Raw genomic sequence first — 21,882 nt, 5'->3', positions numbered from 1 at the left:
TGGACTTTATGTCCTTTAACTTCATTAAAACAACATTTTAATGTCTATTTGTGTGCACAGGTGTGTAAGTGCTGATATTGTTTCTCATCAGATTATCCCAATGGTGTCCGCCTGACCTCAGCCATTCCCGGAGCCGACATCAAAGTCCTCATCAACTTCAACGCACCCAATCCTCAGGACCGCAAAAAATTTACCGATGATTTGCGGGAATCAATTGCTGAAGTTCAAGAGATGGAGAAGTATCGGATAGAATGTGAGCGAGAGTTTCCTTTTTTGTTTTATCACCTTGATGCATTGCATTGTATTGTAAATGGACACCTGGATGTCAACGTCTTGCGTGTTTCCTTTTGCACAGCTGAACTAGAAAAGCAGAAGGGAGTGGTGAGGCCCAGCATGTCGCAGAGTTCAGGGTTAAAGAAGGAAACGGGAAATGGCAACCTGAATCGAGCGAGCCTTGATGACAGCTACGCTATTGGTGAGGGTTTGAAGAGGAGCGCCCTCAGCAGCTCCTTGCGAGACCTCTCGGATGCAGGTAAAATCAAAGATTACCATGGTAACACACTCTCACATGTCTCATTCTTCAGCGAGATGAAGTAGTGTTTACCTGAGCTGCGGAAGGCTGGTATACTATTATTATAATATTATTTACTTATTTACTCTTTTGGAGCTTAAGGGTTTGGAAAATTGGAAGAGACTGGGTTCATTTCAGTTTCAGTTTTGATTTGACAGATTGGTCACCTGAACTGACCTGCTTTGTTGAGAATCTCTGAGTCATGAGGCCAGTGAAGCAAGGAGATAAAGATGTGTGTGTTTGCTCATGGACTAAGGTGTTATTTACTAGAGGCTTTCAAGTAATAATCCTGTGTCAACAGTGGTAGGGGAAGCAGTGCTATGTAGGTCATCGTGATCAATTTGAGCATCTTAGCAGTAAGAGGAATTAATGTTGTGCGGTTGATTCAGAGAGAGTGTGGCCAGTTACAGTGCAGAGCAGCTGTGCATAAACACTCAGCGACCTCAACACTGGGTTTAGAATAGCGAGAAAATGCAAAATAATGAACTCCTTAAGTAAGACAAAATTGTAGCGGTGGCCTTTATACTAGAGTCTATTCACTTTCAGATTTTTTTTTTTAGATTTTTTTTTTACAGTTCAAGGATTGCACCGCATCCCTGAAATTTAATTTTTGCATTTGGCAGTTGACGGTAACTGGTATTAATCGTGTCTTTCAAGGGAATTTGTTCCAATTTTACTGCTCATCTTGTGAAAACAATGGCTCTCTGTGGCTCTGGATTAATCATGTGAAGTTGAAAGCAACCATATTGATGTCATAGTGATGTAATCAGATTACTTTCACCTAATTTAACAGAGAGGTCTGGAAAAGTTGAGTTTGAAAGACGTGATCATTTCCGCACCAGATAAAATGCTGTTGTTGATTTGGAACGAGCATTCAGGATACCATGTGTCTGTTTTGAAGCGTCCCTCTTAAAGTTAGAGTCTGTTCTTATTTGTTGAAATTCTTTTTACGTTTCAAGAGCCACCAGTGAATTAAGTTGTCTGAATAACAAGCTGGTAGCTGTCGTCCTTGCAATAGTCTATTAAACGTGACCAGTCATTTCATTTGGACTCCAAGGAATGATCGGCTGTGTTCCTGTCTCTAACCAACCTGGTCTCCTGCACACACACACCCTGTCTGTCTTCTTACAGTGCATGACCAGAGTCTTTACAACAAACCGTAGAGGCAGAGAAATGATAGCCATTGGTTAACTTCCTGTGTTTTGGAGTTTTGATGAGAGGGCTGACGAGAGAGGTGTGGTGGGGACAAAACTATTGCATGGTCCTCTATTGGGATCCCTTTCATAGATTTACAAACCTTAGCTTTAATGGGTGTTGAATAATAAATTGCTAGTATCTCTTTAGTGTCTGCTGTCAACTGTGGCTTCATTTGCTGTGTAGATACCTAAAGAAAAGAGTAAACTAGAGTTACGGCTGACCTTGTTGTGGAGCTGTAGCAGTGATTTGCCTCTTTCCTTTCCTTCAGTCCTTTTTCACCTCCCTCTGTCATCATGACAGTCTGCCTGTAGTAAGTCCTGTGCCACTTCTGTCACCTTAGGGTGTTAGTTTAGCAGCTTCCGCTCCTAGACAAAGGGATTTCTCTGTGTCTAATGTGTCATGTTACATGTTCTGGGCAGGCAAGCGTGGGAGACGCAGCAGTGCAGGATCACTAGACAGCAATATGGAAGTAAGTTGGATGCAACTGACGTCGAGTTGTTCTCTGACTTTTTATGTTGTATATTCTAGACACACAAGTCTGTGTATTATTGTTTCTTTTTATTGGTGACTTTTTTTGTTCTGCTTTAATGGTGTTTTTGTTTGTGAGCACCGTGAACACTATGCATGCGCTGGGCTGAACAGGAATGATTTGCTGTGGCTGACACGTTAACCCTTTCACGTTCACAGCATGGCTCGAGTAATACTGGTCCAGACTCACTTTAGGGCAGCTCTGAGTTGATGTCGTCAACTCTCACCTTTGAGTCATCCCTCTCATGTTCAATGGGCTACATTTAAAGTTGTTGTTTTTTTTTCTGTTCACCCTGTTAAGTACCCCCACCTGTGCAATGTCCCTTCCAGCTTCTGCATGCTCTCAGTTTGGCGTGACTGACTCACACTGCTCCTTTTTTTTTTACTGACCCCTGACCTTGACAAGAACTTCCTCCCATTTCTTTTTTTTATTGACGCAAGTCCTCACCAGCATTAAACAGTGAACAGATCTCAGGTTTTTATTCTCAGGTTATTATTTCATAATAATGTTTGACTGCACTTTCTATGGAGCCCAGTGAAAATGTTACAGCGGTTACTATTTTGCATCTTTTACATCAAATTACTTTAAATCAATAGTCTAGATAATCCAATTGGTTTATAGTAATGGCTAAGGTAACAGCCAGAAGATATATGTAGATAGTAGTGTTGCACTGGGAATGAGAAAATAAAGCAGACCAAGAAGAAATGAGTGTGTTCAACGGGTTTTTTCAGTAGTACTAATGCGGTAAAAGTTAGCTGGGTTTTGTAATTTGACACAAGCTTAAATGTTCCAGTTCACCTGCGTGGGTTTGAATGCAAAGCTGTTGTCAGACTAGGAACTTAAAGGTAGTTCTTTATTTTTCTTACTGCCAACAAATTCCACCGACCAAAAAACCCCAAAACAATGTGAAAGTACATCTCTCTGTGCTTTCATTGTGCTTCTCTGCTAAAAAAAAAGGGCAAATATTTAAAAATAATATTCTTGATTGTAATTATTCTTAGCTTTTTAGACACTAGAACCAAACATCAGATCTCATAGTTTCAAACCTCAAAGTTGTGCCACCCATTTCTTTGTCACGCTTTGACAGAGTCTGTATATTTGTCACCACAGCTCCATTGCATAGTATTCAAACTAAGTGAGTGCACCTGCAACCCTTGTGTAGATTTAATTATTTGTGTTGGAAACACTAAGGTAAAATAGGACCGCTGTAAATTTCAGGGTTTAATGGCCTGAATTAATTTGAGGCTCCATGGAGTATTCTTTGGAACTTTGTGTGTGAATTACAGCAAATAATTGGATGCAGTGCAGTGCAGTGCAGTGGAAATAAGAGCACATTGTAAACTAATAATAACTACTAATATTTTAGGCCTAGGTTTAATTTGCATGTGATGCATGGCTCTGGATATATCTGCTTCATTCCTTTTTTTATATAAACCTTTGTTTTGTTGTGCATTTGTTTTGTTTTTTACTGAGTCCTCTTAAAAAGATGTGTAATGATGTTGTTGTTTTTGTATTAGATTACATTAGATTAGACTTAATCCCACACTAGGAAAAAAAAATCTTGTGTTTATGTGGTCTTGTTGAGTAGGGATCTAGACACATCAAACTATACTTAATTAAAGGGATGGTTCATAGTCCTAGTCAGGCAAAACCTGAACAACCCTGTGCACTCTCTGTAACTCACTCGCTGAACCTTCATCTGTAGATGGTAATGATGTAGTTTACAATAAATAGATACAATATAACAATAAATTGGAAACAACACCTGGAAACCAGATGTAATAGTAACAGAGGTATCAGTAGACAGAGAGAGAGAGAGTGAAAGCTTAGAAGCTGTTTGTCTCTTCATGACAGAATGATAGTTTGAATTCTCACAATCTCATCTCACAGTCTACTCTGAGATGTTAGCATAGACAGACAAACAAAGGCAGTGAACCAGAAAAAGGAAATGGAGACTTTCCCACAAGGCAACACAAGCAATCACATGGGATTTGAGATTAGCTGTAGCTGGTCGTGTAGTTATTTTTGCCCTGTGAAAAAGCGAAAAATGTCCAATTAGTTGTGACTTGAGGTGTTGTTTCCTTCTGAATAGCAAATGTAGACTCTTTTCTCTCATGTCTGTTGTTCTGACTGTCCTCTCTCTTTTAGGGGTCCATCATTAGCAGTCCCCACATGCGACGGAGAACGCCCTCCAGCCGAGACTGCCCATCCCGCCACAGTGGCCAGTCCCTGCCCAACTCCTCCTCCCTGCTTGGATCTCTGTTTGGCACCAGGCGTGTAAAGTCCCCCAGTCCCACCCCACAGCCCCTGCACCCCACCCTCATCTCCCACACCCCGCATCCCGCCAACTTGCACCACACAGCCCGAGTCGAGACAGACACAGTGGCCCCCATGCACGCGCACCATGCCCAGTTCTGCCAAATTACCCAGAACCCCCCGCCTTACCATCACCACCACCACTACCATCCACCAGCCCACTTGCAGCACCCACCGCACCAGTTCCACCCTCCCCCATCTCATGGCCAGCAGCAGCCATATCCGCCTCACACACAGCATGGCCACGGGAGCCACTCCTCCCACCCTGCTCATGGCTCCCACCACCACGGGCCGCCACCACCACCCTCCCAGGCCTCCAGCAGCACCAAGCCCAAGCACAGCGGCATCAGTACAGTGGTGTGAGGGGCAAAAGGGGGGCCCTGCTCTGGGCTCTGTGACTGATCTTTAATTTTCTCTTCCTTCGAAGCTCTCGGCTGATGAGACGGTTGCACTGTGCATCACTTGTCTGTGGACGTGAAGCCAGCCAGAATTCTGTGTCTCCTCCAGCATTTTTTGTCACACTTATCAGTGAGACAGTTAATTCAACCCAAGCACATTTATTTTCTGTTGTTCCTTCAGTTTCTTTTCAGATCATGACTCGTGTCTGCTTTCCTCAGTGGCAACAGACAACAATGCAAGAGCATGCACAAAGACCACAACTACTGTTCTTCCTCAGTTAATGAAAAAAAAGTAACATGATCAAATGTCTTACAAATATTTTACACAGGAAGTAAATAGTAATCTTGATGTTTATGTCTACAAAGTGATTTTATCTAGTGTCGGGGTGGTTTGGCTGAGCACGGACAGACAGACAGACAGACAGACAGACAGAGGGTCAGCCTCAGCAGTAGCTGTATGAGTATTTAACGTAGTGGTAGCTCACTGTGATATCTCTGTTAGCAGTGATAAATGTGCCAATTATTGAAGCATTTACTAATTTAGCCACAAAACTTGCTTCATGTATAATGTGCATAGTATTTTGTAAAATAATATTAGCTCTTATTATAAATAAAATATTATTACGGAACACATGGCATCAGTTAAAACTCTCAGTATTATACTATACATACAGTAGGTGGCGTAGCTTCACTGTTCAGAAATCAATCAAGGCTTCTGTTCGTCGGGTAGTTCAGGAACACAACTGGAACACAACTGTAAATGGTTGCCTTTGAGTTAGAGCTGTGTCGTTGAAGGCTGGTGCACAGCAGCCTGCATACAGTGTCACCCATCGCACTTCACCTGTTCAGAGTCACCTCTGCTGCTCTGGAGAAAAGAAGCTGCTGAGCAAACAGATTCATCTGAATGTCCGCCCTCCAGTACTTGCTGCTCATCCACCCTCATTTTATTTTTTTACACTATTTTTTAAGAGTCTAATAAACAATACAGAATGCTCTATATTGTCCCTGGTCAGACTGTCAAAGTCTGTTCTGCGGGAAGAGGAGGAGGTTTTTAAATGTTTTCCGTGGAAACCGAGGGAGTCTGTGCAGACTGGCAGGGAGTGTCCAGGTGTCTCTCCTGATGTGGAAGCTCTCAGCTGGCTGAGTGTCCCCTTTCCCTCTCTGTAGTTCCACTGTGCGACTCCTGAGTATTGAGTGCACTCCCACAGTACTGTTTATTCCCCTGATTGGACTTTTCCTCAGAGCCTCACTGATGACACAGTGCACAAATAAATAATTATCATTCTGTGGTGGTGGCAGCAATCCTTCTCTCTCTCCCTCTCTCTCTCCCTGTCTCTCTCCACAAATGTCAGTTTTATATCAATCACCTTTTTTGACATATTACGGGATGGCTGATTGTATGTAGTTTACAGCCTTCCTGTGCACATTATCTGTAGTGTGTGCAGATTAGAGGCTGGTTTGCTGGAGCATATTTTCGGTTGAAAGTGACACACAAAGCACTTGTTTTACTTGGTTGATATCAATGGCAGGAGTTTGTCTGTATTTGCTTAAAGGCTATGTGGTGGCTTTGCTTTTGTTTTGTTTTGTTTTGTTTTTTTAAGTTGTGCAATATATATTTACTTTGTTTGTGTATGAGCAGTTGCAAACTGATGGTTGTTCCATTCTGTTAGTTTTGTCTTTTCAACCTGTCAGAGTCCTTTGTCATTTCTTCCTTTAATATAATGTGTGAAGTATCTACATTGATTTGAAAGGACAGGACCTTTCAAGAGGATAAAGAATGTCAAACATAATGACTGCATGCAACAATGTATTCCAAGGCTATTTCTATCTGTTGTGTATTCCCAAACTATATCAGAGTTTCTGATGACAGTTGTTCATTTTTAACGGTAGAATAGTTTCAACTTCTTTGATTACGGCTAACTGGAGTCAAATATGTATTTGTGTCACTCAAGACGATAAACCAATCTGTATCTCTTACTGATCCACAGAGAGTAGTTTTATGGATCGTAGCATTCAGAAAAAGGCGGACATTAACACAGCTGTTGGACAGAAGATGAAAGTTCCATGCCAACAGAAATCTCTGTAATCTTTACAGTCGATGTGATGACAGATTTTCCCCTCCATTTGGAAATCAGACAGTTATGAGTATATGAATCACACATTACTGTTATGAAGTGCTATCCCGGGGCTCATAAATTCTTTAAGTTTCCAAAATCCCACCTTCTAATAACACTTTATAATGGGTTTAGAATTTGTTACTTTAAAGGTCCATTGTGTAAAATTTAGGAGAGGTTATTGGCCCAAAATGAGTGTATAAACACTTTAAAATAGAACAGCTTGGTTTCTTAGCTGTACAAGATGCCTCTTATAGGTAGTTTAGGCAAGGGCTTTGCCTTCCGGAAGCTGACATCTTGCACTGCCATGTTTCTTCAGGATCCTAAATGGACAAACCAGCCAGAGAGTGTTTTTGACGTTTTGAAGCAGAAGCTTACTACGCAAACAAAGAAGAACAACATGTTGAAGCGCTTGGTATACGGCGTAGTGAGTGGAGGGGTTTGTTTAAATCTGCGTTGTTGCCATTAGATGCTAGAAATGCTTACACACTGGACCTTTAAAATAATATAAAATAATAATATTTTTTCTAAATCTTTACCACTGTTCTATACACTAGCAGTTCAAACAAGAAAATCCCACAAGCTTGTGTTTATCCTGCTTTTTTTATTCACTCATCCATAGTTATAAGTTTAACTGGGTCATTGTTTCCAATAACCATCAAATAACTTGGCAGAAGGTTTATATTTTTGATGATTCTAGTCTTGACAACCACAAAGCACTTTACACTATGCTTTGGACTGGAGGCGTGGGGTTTCAAACCACTGACCGTGTGGGCAGTGAACAATCCACCTTACCTCCTGAGCCATAGCTTTGCAGACTATGGGTCCCAGGGGTTAAAGGTGCACTGTGGAGTTTTGACCCTTAGTAGCAGCATGGTGGAGCAGTGTTTGTACGACTGTGCCCATGTTTTCCTGCTTCCTCGTTGTTCTATTGATCAGTGGCAGAGGAGCAGAAAACTAGTGAGCAATGATTTAAATATTGCACAATTGTTTGAATACACTGACTGCATATAAACGTAACTTGTACTTATTCACAAGAAAAGTAGTAAGTGGTCAGGGAGTCTTGATGATGAGATAAAAAAGATAGTGGGAAAAGCATCTGTTGTGCTGGGCAAGGTTTCCTTTCATCTTTCACAGTAAGTGCCATATACTTAGCAACACTGGCTGTGGTTTAGGGCGTCAATTTTAACAACAATAATTGCAACACATAATGTTCTGCAAAGCAACTCAGGGGGAAAGAAGGATAAACACTAGCCTAAGAGATTTTTCATAACCTGGTAATGAATCACTGACAAATGGAACTTGCTTACAATATATAAATTATTTCAAAGTGTTACTGTTTTAGAGATGTAACTCTCCAACATGTGTAGGATGTGTGAGAGCTGTCAAATATTTCCTTTTGCAGCACTTAGTTATGTGCCAATACTGCAAATTTGTTAGATTGGTAATCAGTTTCTGACTAATTTGACTAATTACTAATTACTTCTGTCATCAGACCAACATCTCATTATTAGTATTTCTGGAATTAGAAAATAAAACTTGCTTTATTCAATGCTGATAGCCTTTTGTTGTCCAAATAATGTTTAAAGAGTTTTGCGACAACCCTCCAATTCCTTTGGAAGTATAAGACCTATTGTAAAGCCTGTCCAGGTTCTGTGTGAGGTGCTTTGTTGCATGCCATTGATGCCTACAATTTCTTTTTTCTTTCCTTTTTTTTAAATTCTTGTTCTTTTGAGCAGCAGGCTTGACTAGACACTGAACGTTCAGTGTAGTTTTGATTTCTCTGACTGATGCTCGTTTACATTTAGATGAGTTCTGGCCTGCTAGTGTGTCTTTTCATTTACCGCTGTGTCGCTCACTCTACTCTGGCATGCATCTCCCCTCTATTCTCACGGTAGTGTACAGTATGAAGACGTGGCAGTGTGCTGCCGCTGCTGAGTGTAAATAGCAAGTCCATCTTTGAAAATCTAATGTTACTCGATGAAGTACAGAGGGTTTGAAAGGGAGGAGATGCTTAATGTGTGGGTGGGAAATAAAGAATGAGAAAACATATGTGAATGGTCTGTAAATTATTGTTATTATTATTATTATTGTTATCACTTCTCAATGTCTGCAGTTACATTGAAGGTGCATTCCTGCTCCCCTCTGATACTTACATAATCATTAAACTGCTTCTTTCTGCCTCCAACAGGACTGAAGTATCATAACCAAATGTTACACAGTAAAACACTGCTTCGGACTTATTTCCCGAGATGCTCCTGTTCTCTCGTGCTCACAGCCCACTTTTGAGGTCAAAGGGAAGGGGGAGGGGTGATCTTATTTTAATATGCATTCTGTTTCTAAGTAGGCAAAAACCCTATTGATGTAAAACTAGTACTGTGACGATGTTGAGAACGCAAAATAAAATGATATACTGTCAAACCTGTGCTATGTCTGAATGACCATTCTTTATCTGACTAGTCTTCTTTAACAACCAAGTCGAGTTTTTTTGTTTTTTTTAAAAACACACAAGATATTTGTTGTGTTTTTTTTTCATATTGAAATCACGAAGAAGCCACTCCATGCTTCCAATCACAATATTGCCGGTGTTGTGCCGCAAAGAGACTTCGTTTTTCGGCAAGCAGTCTCTTTTCGGCACAACACCGGTCCAACAACCATAAGCTTTTCGCTGTGAACCGATTCCAAGTTGGGTGTGGTGAAACGTCACTGAGGAAACACATGGCTACTTAATATGCAGCGCTTCTGCGGAGGCTCGTCACTGCTACTGCTACTTCAAGAAGCAGTGTGTTTTCACCATTGAATGAAGATGGACGAGGAAAAACGCATGGCAGAAAAACTAAATCGTGGTTGTTACAGCGCAGATATTTGGCTGTATTTCTTCAGAGACTTCTGGTCACTCCGATCTCACTTCTGCTATGCTACGGAAATGCTACGGAAGAAGAAGCAACAACGTGTAGATGCAGACTTTCTCCAGAGCTTCTGTACAACAAACGGATGGATTCTTTGACGGTCGAAATAGAGTGGCTGGACATGAGAATAATTGGACACCTTGAGGAGAACACAGAGTACAGTAGTTACTTCTGAGATGACGACATGACGCTGCGATGAAAAGAAAGCACCCCGAACCTCCTATCTTCTGAAGGGGTGAGTTTTCGTAGTTAATCTACGTTAAGTCATTCGAGGTCACATACAGGGTTTAAAAAATGTTTTTTCATGCTAGACGCTATCGTTTAATAATCCGCTGTTCGTTTCAGAACATTATGTGGCTAACATTGTTATTAGTTAGCTCATAGCAATGTGTAACCTTTGCTGGATGTGGTGCCACTACACTATGTCATGGTCAAAGCAGATGTTTGATGACTGCCAGGTTTTTAACCGACCTCTGCTCAGTGTTAGTCTTGAACTTGCACAGTGTGTTTCTAGTAGTTTGAGTCTCTGACTATCATTAATTTACACATTTAGTACTTTTAAAGAAACCAAATTATTGTCATAGTATGACTAAAATTGGACTTTTAATATGCATGTTAATGCAGTGAGTGATTATAGTGTTCCTCCCTACTCACCAAACCAAAAAAAGTACAAGAACGCAGATCCACGTGTAGAGGTAAATAAAGAGGCTCAGTTCTCCCTATTTTAGTCTATTACCCATCAAAATGATTAAGCAGTTTTTTTAAGGTTGCATGGTTTCATGGTGTTAAGCAGTCTTTTAACTTTTAATTATAAACAAATTGCCATTTTTTTTGTCAAAAGTGTGTCATGTTAATTTAGCTCCACACAAGTCTCTCAGTATATTAGTGTTTACACATCTTGTGTTGTCCGGCAACATTCCAGTGCTATGGAGATGATATAATGTTTTAGATCAAGACATACAGCGGCATTAGTAACATTAGACTATAAAGCAAAACCACTGCACACACAGAAGCACCCACAAGATACTCAAAAATCCTAGTCATGCTTCTCCCGCCTGCACTGTATACACACAAACACTCCCTGAGTCAGGTCTGATTGTCTTGCTTGACAGAGCTTGTTTTCAGATAAAATAGCAGCATGAAAAATACATAATTTCTGTTCACAAAGATAACCAATCATTGAGTTTGACAGAGCTCCTCTCACCCAAAGGTTGAACATACCCCCCATGACAAGTCATTTGACCACTCTGTCCATCATAGGCAGATTTCCACTTAAAAATCCATGACATGACATAATTGTAGCTACAGTATACGACCCTGCCTCTAACGTGATACAATTATGATTGTGTTTTAATCTGCCCTTTTCTCTCCAACTGCACTGAAGTCTTCTGCAACTGCAGACAAATCACTGCTGATGAGGCTTAAAACAGCAGTACACGTCTTAATTCCCCCAGTCTTGCACAGCATGCCTGGCTGAATGCCCGCCTGACTGTGGCAGGTGGTCTGAGTGACAGTTTGCCCTGTTTGTCTATCTGGCCCTTGAGGCTGGTGCTAAAAATAGATCATAGCCTTGAAGGCCACATCATCATTGTCAGCAGGACGACGTCATCATGCAGCTGGGATGGGCCAGCGCAGGACTTCATTTCCTCTGGCCACAGAGAATGGTAGGCCTTGCAGAACACTGCATTTAATGTATTGGTTCTGTTGTAAAATGCATGCACAGTCCACATGTACTGTAATACACAACACATGCAGGTTACTTTAAATATCAACCTCAACCAGTGATGTAAAATAGCAACGCAGAGATCTGATCAGTATATCCACAGTAATAAAATATCCACATGTTCTAAATGCCTTTAACTAATTAGTAGTAGTAGTAGTAGTTGTAGTTGTTGTTGTCCAGAGAAAAACAGACTTCCTTAGTGGAGTTTCCAGGTAGTGGGACTTTATGGCCACATATCCTGTCAATACATAACAAAGCATTGCAAGACTAAAAAAACACTGTCTATGTAAATGTGGCCTTTAAAAATTCTGATTCGTTGAAATGGGCTCAAAGTTATAAACCTTCTATCTCATTTTAATTGTTTTTCATTTATTATTTATTTGTTACTCCCTGATCCAGTTTATTTGCACATTTGCGCCACCACCTGGTGCTTTTGCGACATTGTTATGGTGTGTTCAGTTGGTGTCGGAAATTTTACCCACCTCATTTACTTTGGTTTTACAAGTTACTTCTTTCTTCAGCAAAGGTGTTCTTCCTCTTTTAGTAGTGAGGATGCGGCGGACTTTAAAAACAGCTTTAACTGGTTTTACATCTTTGTGGTTAAACAGATAATCTATCAGTAAATAAAATATAATATAATGGCTTTATTTGTGTAGCATGTTGCATTCAGTGTAGAATTTTAAATGTTTTAAGTTTCTGAAATTACCTCACATTGTACCATACTTTTGAAGTCCATTTTCTGTCTGACACATGGGTCGGACAGACCCATTATTATTGTTGTTGTTGTTGTTGTTGTTAATAATAATAATAATAATAATAATTAATAATAATGATGATGATAATAAACCCTCTCAAGTTAATACAGCCACATTAATGTTGGCGTTTGCAAAAACAAAACTGAATTATAAATATAAAAACAGATACCATGTTAAAAAAGATAGTAGAAAGTAGAAATATACAGTAAATACAATATACCATAACTAATTACATTAATACTTAGTAAATATTACTACAAACATAAAGCCCATACATTATAATACATAATAAATGCCCCCTTAACAAGTGTGTCCATGCAGTAATGTAAGACGGAGAGATGCCAAAAGAACAACGTTTTCTGACAGAAAAACCATGAAATTAGATTTAGAGTTTTATATTTCGGGCCATTGTTAATAAGAAAATATGAACACAAATCTCTTAATTTAATGTTGAAATAACTTCAGAAAAAAATAGGGACTAAAATAGTTCATGTACAGTAATTCCCTAGGACTGTGGATCGTCTGTTGAAACAAGAGACACACCGGTGGTGGTCACTGGAGAGAGTTCAGTATATTCTTTCAAGAGGATGAGAGCAGATGTAGGATCTGTCCTGCAACACCTCTGCTGCAATCTTCTTGATGTTGGCATCGCTGTTCCCGGGAGTGTCTGCAACAGATTCAGATGGGAATTACAAGGCATTTTTCCCCCCAATTCATTTAATACAAAATACAACATTCCCATTTGTCTGAGATAATTGATAACTTTGAATACACATTATTAAAAAAAGACAACAATGTACACACAGTGTGACAATAAAAAGCAGTGGGGGTTTCAGTGTTGGTATGCTGGGTTTGGGGAAGATCCGCAACACATGCAAGTCTGTTCTACTGACATGCAGTAAAAAGAAAAAAAACAACTATGGAGCTGTTCCTAATTAATGTGTGGTGCTGGACTTACGTTCCTGCAACTGATGAATCATGTAATTGTTCCTGAAGAAAGCCTCGCTGCAGAACGTGTTTGTGAGCAATATCTAGAAAAATGATCAACACAAGCATTCATTAGAACCTTTACACAAACAATATGTGACTCAGTGACATGAAAACGACTGATGCAGCCATTTCAAAGTGTTCAGTGAATTCAAATGTGAAGACAGACGACTGGAAACATTCGCTTATTCTATATTTATCTAGAAAAACATAATTTCATCAACGCAACATGTCGGTGTTTGTAAAGATATTTGTCACATTAGCAATTTCTGGTTGACCATGGGATAAAGTGACATTCAACTGGTAAAGATTACAAAGTTTATGAATCACAGTGGAACTATACCATATGACTGAAACTTTTTTATGATCATGGTTTGGATCTTGTGTGACTCAGCAAATCATCTCAGTCCCACTAAAAGAAGTGACCGGCTATCTTTGGAATGGAAAATAGTTAGAATAGGATCCAACTGTATGCTTTACACAGAAACATGAGTGGACCACTGATGCCTGAGGACAGAGCTGCACATCTGAAACACAGAAGATGACGAGACAAAGCATCCAGTGCCTTCTTTAATGTCTCACTCTTGAGGATTTGTTTTGCTCTAAATTACTGGTTCTGATTACACACACACATGCACACATATGTATTTCCTGTTGTTGTGAGGACACTTGTCGTCAAATGTAATTCCCTGGCCCCTTTCTCTTTCTATAGTATTCTCAAATGCATGCCTAACCACAAAGCCTTATTGCCTGTCTAACCTAAACATCATTTTAACCCCATCCTAAGCATCAAAAAGAAACAAAAACTCTCATTAACTCTGACGTCTCAAAGCATCATGTTCAAAATCTATTTTCAAGCAAAATTGTCTGAACAAAGGCAAGAACATTTCACACAATTAACAGTCAAGGCTGCATTTGAAACAGAGTGGAGATCTGCCAGTGCCTGCTAATGCAGCACACAATGTGTAGTAATAATCTTCGGGGTGACAGCATTTATTTGTACAGTAAACTCATTCTTTCAGCTTCTCATCATCAGTACACCTCTAAAACATAGCCACATGTCTGTTCTAGCTCAGTGTCATGTCAGTCAAGAAAGCATCTGAATATTTCTTCATCCCGTCAGGTGTCCTGCCAGATAACGTACACAATTTATAATTTATTGCTAATTATTTTGTTATTTTGACACTCAATAGTCCCTAAAATCTGCTTTTAAAACCACTGCTTCAAATCAAGCCTCTATTTAAAATGTATAAGCTGCATATACTGTAAGCTATTGATTTATTGTTTATAATAGAATATATTATATTGTTTATAATAAATATTGCTTAAGATACACCCAAGTAAAAATGTATTTATCAACTCCATGTTGATTTAAAAACTGTATTTAAGTGTGTTCTTAACCATTTAAATCATCAATATTCACAAATGTAATTATAGGCATATCACAATAAAAAGATCTGAAATAATTTTGATAACCTTATAAGTGGAAAATAAATGAGTTAGGGTTGTGTGTGTGTGTCCAGGAAATGAATGAATTAATGTGTGTGTGTACTGTACACACCTCGTGGTCATTATTCTTGAGGCCAATGGTGATGGAGCGGCTGGCTCTGGACAGGACAGCTGTCATGGCGTAGAGGTTGATGAGCACATCTGCGACTCTCTTAAGGGCGAACTGTTCGTCCACTATCGTCTGACGACATCAATGTGTGAGAAAGAAAAATGTAATCAAACATCCATCACTTATAACTTCAAAGATTAAAGTTGATTCTTCTTCAGCGTGCCTTTCATAAATCTGTTTATCCAAAACATTTGAGCAAAAAAAGTCCCACAGCTCTATTTTTTATTTTTTTATTTTGAGAATATTAAAATATAAATCCAATGTTACCTTTCCAAATCTGTACAACAGGGTCTCCACAGTCCATCCAAAATGAGTGACATTCAGCTCCAACATCTTTGCACTTTCCTACAAAAAGAACAATGTCAAGCCTCCGCTGAATAACTAAATAAGTCTTAAAGAAGAAATGAGATTCCTTACTGTCATGCTGGGATGTACCACGCCATCTTTTCCTGTCAGACCAAGGTCTACCGAACTTGAAAACTTGTTCATAATTTTCTTGACTAACATGCCGATAGCCAGACCTACGTTTCCTTTCTTAATTTCACTGGAGGCAAAGCAGAAACAAGACTTAGGGCTGAAGCAAAAGCATTTTCTTTAAATGAATTACATAAACTTGTGATGATAAATATGAAGATTGGGAATATAAATACTACTGCCAGACAAAATTGGATTATTTTATTTTGCTTAAAGATAATCTTAGTAACTTCTCTTTTACCTTAGATGTTGGAAAAATGTCTGAGAAAAAAAATTAGGATTAAGAATAACAACCAAAAACTTGAAATTAAAGGGGACACCAGTATTTTCGTATCACTACAATTCAGCAAAAACAGGGTCATATGTGATTATACACTACAGAATTTTATGGTGATTTAAAATGTGTAATACTTCTCCACAAATATGTCAGCTGTCAAATGTTCTCTTAAATGTGTTAAGATAAGGTTTAAATCCCAGAGGGAGAAACAAGGACAAACACTGTGACAGAATGGTTGGTTTTAAGAGAAGAACAGTTGGTGAATGAGGATAATTGTTTTTAGCCTTTAAAATCATCTGTATACAAACAAACAGCCCAGCAAGACAAAGTTAGAAATTAGCTGGTGAACTTGAATTAGCAATGAGCAACACAAAGCTAAATTTGACTTTTGAAAATTTTGAGTTTATAAAATCAGACACTAACCTGATAAGAACCTAGAAAACATAGTGTGCGAGTGCATTGAGGAGATCTGTAAATACTGCTTTCATTTACTTTTGTATTATATTTACTGCACTTTGCTTAAACTGTAAGTAGCTGTTGAAGGAATTGCTCGTGAAAGATCCTTCATTTCATTAGTGTGTGAACAGTGCTGTCTTTTATGGTATCAATATTAAATGACTATATTTCACAGTTTTAAAATGTCCATCCATCATATACTTACTTGATTTTCCATGTGGTAATTTTGCCAGCATACTGCATTCCAGTGAGAGCGATGTACATCCTCAGGACTTCATTGGTGCCCTGAAAAAACACAAGAGAATCAGTAAGTTACACACGAACAATCTTACCTTTATTATGCCATAATGTGTATGACAAAGATGAAGGTGTTCAACATCTATAAAAGTGTAAAAAGCTTTTTTAAAATGTCAATATCTCAGTCTGAGTGATCGGATTCTCAGTGATTATGACACAGCTATTCAAATGTCTCATGAGCTGCAGTATTTTTATTCAAATACTGAACAAACCTTTATCCCTTAACAACAACAAAATAGTCAAGCATCTCATAGACATAGAGGAAATGGAAGAAGGAAGACGAATTATTGTAATGGCCGAAAATATCACAGTACCTCAAAGATGGGCAGAATGCGACAGTCCCTGAGGTAGCGCTCATACGGGTAATTCTTGGTATAACCCAGACCTCCGAGGACCTGGAGAGCTTCACTGACACAAATCCATGCCCGCTCTGAGCTGAACACCTAAACACAAAACAGGGAATACACATCATTACACTGTTTTTTTGCATGAAATAATTTCAGTGACGAAGCTGTCGAACCTTGACCATTGCGGCCTCTAGAGAGCAGTCTGGAAGCCCGGGCCTGTCCATCATCCCCGCGGTCAGGTACGCCATGCTCTCCATTATAAACGCGTTCAGGGACATGACAGCAAACTTCTCCTACAGTGACAGAGCAAAGCCCACACATTATTTACTGAGCAGAAAGAGATGTAAAGATAATTCACTATGTTCCTCTGAGGGGAGAGTCGTCTCTACCTGAATCATACCAAATTCACTCAGGCTTTTGTTAAACTGCTTCCTGGTTGCTGCGTACTCGGACGTCATTGCTACAGAAAGTTGAACAAAGATGATTTTAGATTGTTATGAAAAATACACAAGCTCCTGCTCAGTTATCTCCAGTTGTGGTACTGGAGTTTTGACATACTTATGAGTTTTTTGATCATCCCAGCTGATGAACTGCCCATACTGAACCTCCCCGAGTTCAGGATGTTCATGGCAATCTGTCCAACACAAAGCAAACATTTCCATAACCATACAGGTGCGGATACAGGTATGTGTGGCACCGATGACTGTAAAAAGCTCACCTTGAATCCACCACCAACTTCTCCAATCACATTCTCTACTGGCACAGGGACATTGTCAAAGGACACTTCACAGGCTGAAAAGGTCAGAAAGTTTCCATGTAAATTACATTAAAAAGCACAGACTCTTCCAAGTACCCATTATTTGACTCAGCCTTACTATTTGAGCCCCTGATTCCCAGTTTGTCCTCTGGCTTGCCACTGGTGATGCCTCCAAAAGCTCTCTCCACAATAAAGGCTGAAATCTTATCTTTCTTAACGCCATCTACGTCCACCTCCGTCCTGGCGAACACAGTCATTATATCTGCCATCCCTCCATTTGAAATCCAAATCTGGCAGCGCAGATCAAAAGACAGGAAAGATGAAGGCCACAAGAAGAGTGAGGGTGGATATTACTTTGTCAAAAACGGCCAGATCTATGGTTTGCACAGCGTGATTTCCTCTCACCTTGGAGCCATTGATCAGGTAATGTTTGCCGTCTTCAGACAGGGTGGCGCGGGTCTGGATGGAAGCTGCATCGCTTCCACTAAAATGATCAGAATATAAGTGAATGCATCTATATACTGAGACACAATCTACACATGCAATCATGCAGTGCTCAGTAATAGTTTGCAATGTCCCTTAATATCTTACACTAAGACTCTTCAAACATTAAGTCGTAACAGAATAGTCAACATTTAACTGGTGTTCAAAATCTAAATTGTCTTACACTGGGCCTGGAGAAAGTTTTCATTACCCATGTGAGTTTTTCATTTATTGTTTTTTCTGACACTGAAACGACCTAGATTGAAATTGGCTTTTACATAATTAAAACAATGTATCTAAAATCTCCTGTGCCTCATAAAAAAAACATATTTTCATATGATGGTACCTTGCATAAGGTTCTTGGAGAGCAAGTCTTCTCCCCAGTTGTAAATTTGACTCCAAAATGTTTACGTCTTTTAGTTAAACTTAAACAAACACCTTTGCATAATGAGTGATATAAAGGCGTTCGACAGGTCTCCACTCCAGGAAACACTATGACATCCCATGGTGTGCTAGAACATAAAATATCAGGCTAAGAGGACTGACCACCTTTTCTGTTAGCTGTGCTTATCAGCATGTTGTGCATACAGGACAGTTCAAATGACTTGAATGTGTTTACCTTCCAGGCTCTGTCAAACAAAAGGCTGCTATGTGTTCTCCAGAGGCCAGTTTGGGCAGATACTTCTGCTTCTGAGCTTCAGTCCCTGCGATCAGAATCCCCTGAAACACACAGGACGACATCAGTGTCACCGGTACAATAATCACAGACTAAAACCTTTTGAGTTTCATTACTTTTACCTTCAGTCCAATGGCTTGGTGTGCAGCCAGTGTCACAGCGATAGAGCCGTCCAATGAGGTGATCTCTGCCAGCCGTGCATACATGGTGTTGGACAATCCAAGACCGCCTGAGTTGGATAGACAGAGAGACATGGTCATAGCAGGATATAGCAAATTTAACATTTATTAATATTGATGACAGGGCTGTGAGGGATACAAGATAGCATCAAGCCACGATCTAAGGGGAACAACTGGTCCTGCTCTGTCAACAATCATCTCATCTAACTTCCTGCAAGAAAGTTCAGGGGTAATTTCTAGGATGATGACGTATCCCTTCAATAAAAAGCAATAAAACTGACTATGGCTGATTTCAGGATAATAATTCAGAAAATAAATAAGATAATAGTTGAAGTCACTCAATATCGTCAGGTGCAGAGAGAGTGTATTTCAAAAAGTGACACAAAATTTAGATTAAAATTTAAATCTAACAGCCAGGTATGGTGTGTGCAGTGCACAGCCCCCTGTATCTAAGACATCAACTCCTCCAACCTAATAATATAATCCCACTAAAAAATCCTTTAATATTTAAATTTTTAGGTTCATTTGCAATCTGAGGGTAGATTAATTGGCGCATATGAACTCAAATAAAACCATAAAGTGTGCAAAAGTGAAGAGGTGCAATTGTTTTCTCAAGCCGCTGTAACTGTGGTGTTCGTTGATCTCTACTGCAATATGTACAAATCTCACATTGTCAGAGATCAGTACATTAGGGTGACCCTGGTAACAATCAAAACAAAGAGCACAAATAACATAAAAGCCTTAATTTAGGTAATTGTTCAGTTGTTAAGAAATTCCTCAATTCCTTCAAATACCGGCCATTATGAACTTAAAAGACAATCTTCACAGAGAAATGGATGCAAGTGAATTTAGGTTGCTGTGATTTTTACCATATTCCTCTGGAACCATGAGTCCAAACAGCCCGAGCTCTTTCAGTCCCTTCAAAGTCTCCTCAGGGATTTTGGCTTCACGGTCAATCTTCGCCGAGTCAACTGAAATCACAAAATAAAGTCAGTCACCGACAAAACAGATGTCAGGTTCATGACTGCCACATTTTGATTGGACTGCTAACAGTATATGTATATTTAATTTTTTTATTCTACACATTGACTAGTATTCATCTCTCTCACCTTCCTCACTGAAGAATTTTTCCACTGGGGCAACAAGCTGGTTGATCTCATCCAGTTCTTCTTTTCCAATTTCTGGATAAGGGAAGACCTCATCCTGGAGGAGAAACCAGACAACTAATGTACCAGCTTCTTAGAACAGATTAAGTCCACTGGCTGACACTTTTCTGCAAAATTAGCTTTGCTGTAATGACAGCATGTCTCAGGTCTAACTCTTACACCCAGCGAACATTCTTATTTTGCAAACTTTCAACATAAACTAAAATTGGTCCCAAAATATTCTTAATAAATACTATACGATTTATGTGTACTGCCACACAGTGTTAAGGTTTTCGAGACACGTTCAAACATACAGTACAATTTGATTTGTGATTTTGGTTACACATGGGAACAACATTTTGGTTACACATATCAAAACGGAACTAACTGAATGTTCACTTTTTGTCCAAGCTTTTTAAGAAATCAGGGGGAATCCTGCCTTACCTTGTTCAACGAACCCAGGAACAAATCCTTAGCATAAGCCAGCTGCCTGCAGTGAGTTCTGAACAACCTCTGCTGTTGGACCTGCTGTACCTTTTTCCCAGCATGTCTGACGTTACAGGCGAGCAGCCGCTGACAGGACTGAACACATTTGGACAAAACGATAAGTCTGTTTGCGTTCATAATCATCGTTGTTCTGAGTTCTGCCTCTATGTCCTATTCCATTGATAAACCACTGACACACCAACACAGTCGGCTACCTTTCACCTCGTTCTGTCGCACACCGATGACGTAGCTGCAGGGTTAGATAAGTTGTCAACACAAGGAGATGTCCTGACTTCTCCTTGAAAAAAACACTCAATGGCCCGTCCGGGGATCTCCGCGGAGTGAGGACGGTGTAGGAGCCAAATATTATTTTGTATTTTATGGGGTTATTCCTCCTGAACACCTGGGAGCATATGGTAAAGACCGAGGCTGGCTAGAACATACGTCAGTTCATGTTACTGATCACACCGAGGTGTTGCTATTTTTGTGGAAGCAAACAGTTTTTGTCTGGACTCGGAACACTTGTGTGAGATTTAGTGGTTTTAAGACTGTATGGAAAATGTATTGGAAGTGACGTCGCAACAGTGTGGACTCTATGCAAATAAATGCAATTTAAGTTTAAGTATAACAAAGTTTCAGCGTCAGTTTCTCCTAGTTAGTCACACAGACGGTTTATATGTTTGTGTGGTGAGATAATCTATTGGTAAATAAAATATGATGGTAAATGGTTTGTAGTTATATAGCGTTTTTCTAGTCTTGATGACCACTCAAAGCTACTGTACACTACCGGTTAGCCATTCACCCATTCACACCCTTTCACTCACACTTACATACAGCGCATCTCTGTGCAGCGCATTTTCTATCACTCATCTTTCATACCCTCTACCACTGCGTTACCGTGGCTTTATTTTATGTTCATTATCGTGGTCAAGATTTAAGTCTTTTATTTCATTTTTCTATGACCGTTTGTTGTATTGTTTATAGTGTGTCTATTTTCCATGCACTATATCGGCCGGTTAGCTCAGTTGGTTAGAGCGTGGTGCTAATAACGCCAAGGTCGCGGGTTCGATCCCCGTACGGGCCATCATCTGTTTTTGATCGCAACAGTTCTGATTTTTCCATTTGTTGTTGACAACTTCTCTGTATGTTGTTCTATGTCAAAAAACTTCGACGGTGGGAGTGTATGAC

At 39.6% G+C, this 21,882-nt stretch overlaps 2 protein-coding genes and 1 non-coding gene across 10 annotated transcripts in view; 2 read left to right on the top strand and 1 right to left on the bottom strand.

Annotated features, from left to right (window-relative positions):
- The window catches only part of iqsec1b (IQ motif and Sec7 domain ArfGEF 1b), a 157,581-nt gene extending 148,031 nt beyond the window's left edge, over nt 1-9,550 (top strand). For 7 of the 8 annotated variants that reach the window (XM_044023312.1, XM_044023311.1, XM_044023310.1 and 4 more), the window contains 4 exons: nt 92-253; nt 356-532; nt 2,188-2,237; nt 4,446-9,550. In XM_044023312.1, the coding sequence (XP_043879247.1) occupies nt 92-253; nt 356-532; nt 2,188-2,237; nt 4,446-4,976 (920 nt within the window). In that variant the 3' untranslated portion in view covers nt 4,977-9,550. The remainder of the gene's footprint in view (nt 1-91; nt 254-355; nt 533-2,187; nt 2,238-4,445) is intronic. The other variant, XM_044023317.1, reaches the window with a different exon arrangement.
- Nucleotides 9,551-12,891: 3,341 nt separating this feature from the next.
- On the bottom strand, nt 12,892-21,103 carry LOC122768684 (complex I assembly factor ACAD9, mitochondrial-like). The gene is made up of 18 exons (XM_044024856.1): nt 20,653-21,103; nt 20,173-20,266; nt 19,933-20,034; nt 19,007-19,113; nt 18,828-18,928; nt 18,131-18,209; nt 17,844-18,015; nt 17,687-17,760; nt 17,527-17,602; nt 17,358-17,428; nt 17,142-17,261; nt 16,936-17,064; nt 16,530-16,609; nt 15,535-15,661; nt 15,385-15,462; nt 15,061-15,189; nt 13,471-13,543; nt 12,892-13,179 (listed from the first exon to the last, which is right to left on the bottom strand). The coding sequence occupies exons 1-18, from the start codon at nt 20,836-20,838 to the stop codon at nt 13,079-13,081; spliced, it is 1,899 nt and encodes a 632-aa protein (XP_043880791.1). The 5' UTR covers nt 20,839-21,103; the 3' UTR covers nt 12,892-13,078.
- A 601-nt stretch (nt 21,104-21,704) lies between these two features.
- trnai-aau lies at nt 21,705-21,778 on the top strand. Its single transcript has one exon. It is a non-coding gene; the product is annotated as a tRNA-Ile (tRNA).
- Nucleotides 21,779-21,882: the final 104 nt, after the last annotated feature.

Source organism: Solea senegalensis, linkage group LG4 (genome assembly GCF_019176455.1).
Source record: "Solea senegalensis isolate Sse05_10M linkage group LG4, IFAPA_SoseM_1, whole genome shotgun sequence".
NCBI classification, from domain to species: domain Eukaryota; kingdom Metazoa; phylum Chordata; class Actinopteri; order Pleuronectiformes; family Soleidae; genus Solea; species Solea senegalensis.
The sequence above is the reverse complement of the archived record's forward strand: the minus strand, read 5'-3'. Positions and strand labels throughout refer to the sequence as shown.

Excerpts from the sequence above, each read along its gene's own strand:
- LOC122768684 (XM_044024856.1), bottom strand. The coding sequence starts at position 20,838 with ATGATTATGAACGCAAACAGACTTATCGTTTTGTCCAAATGTGTTCAG. Across the intron at positions 20,035-20,172 it reads AAAATTCTTCAGTGAGGAAG|TTGACTCGGCGAAGATTGAC; the intron begins GTGAGAGAGATG and ends TTGTGATTTCAG. Across the intron at positions 17,429-17,526 it reads GATGATCAAAAAACTCATAA|CAATGACGTCCGAGTACGCA; the intron begins GTATGTCAAAAC and ends AACTTTCTGTAG.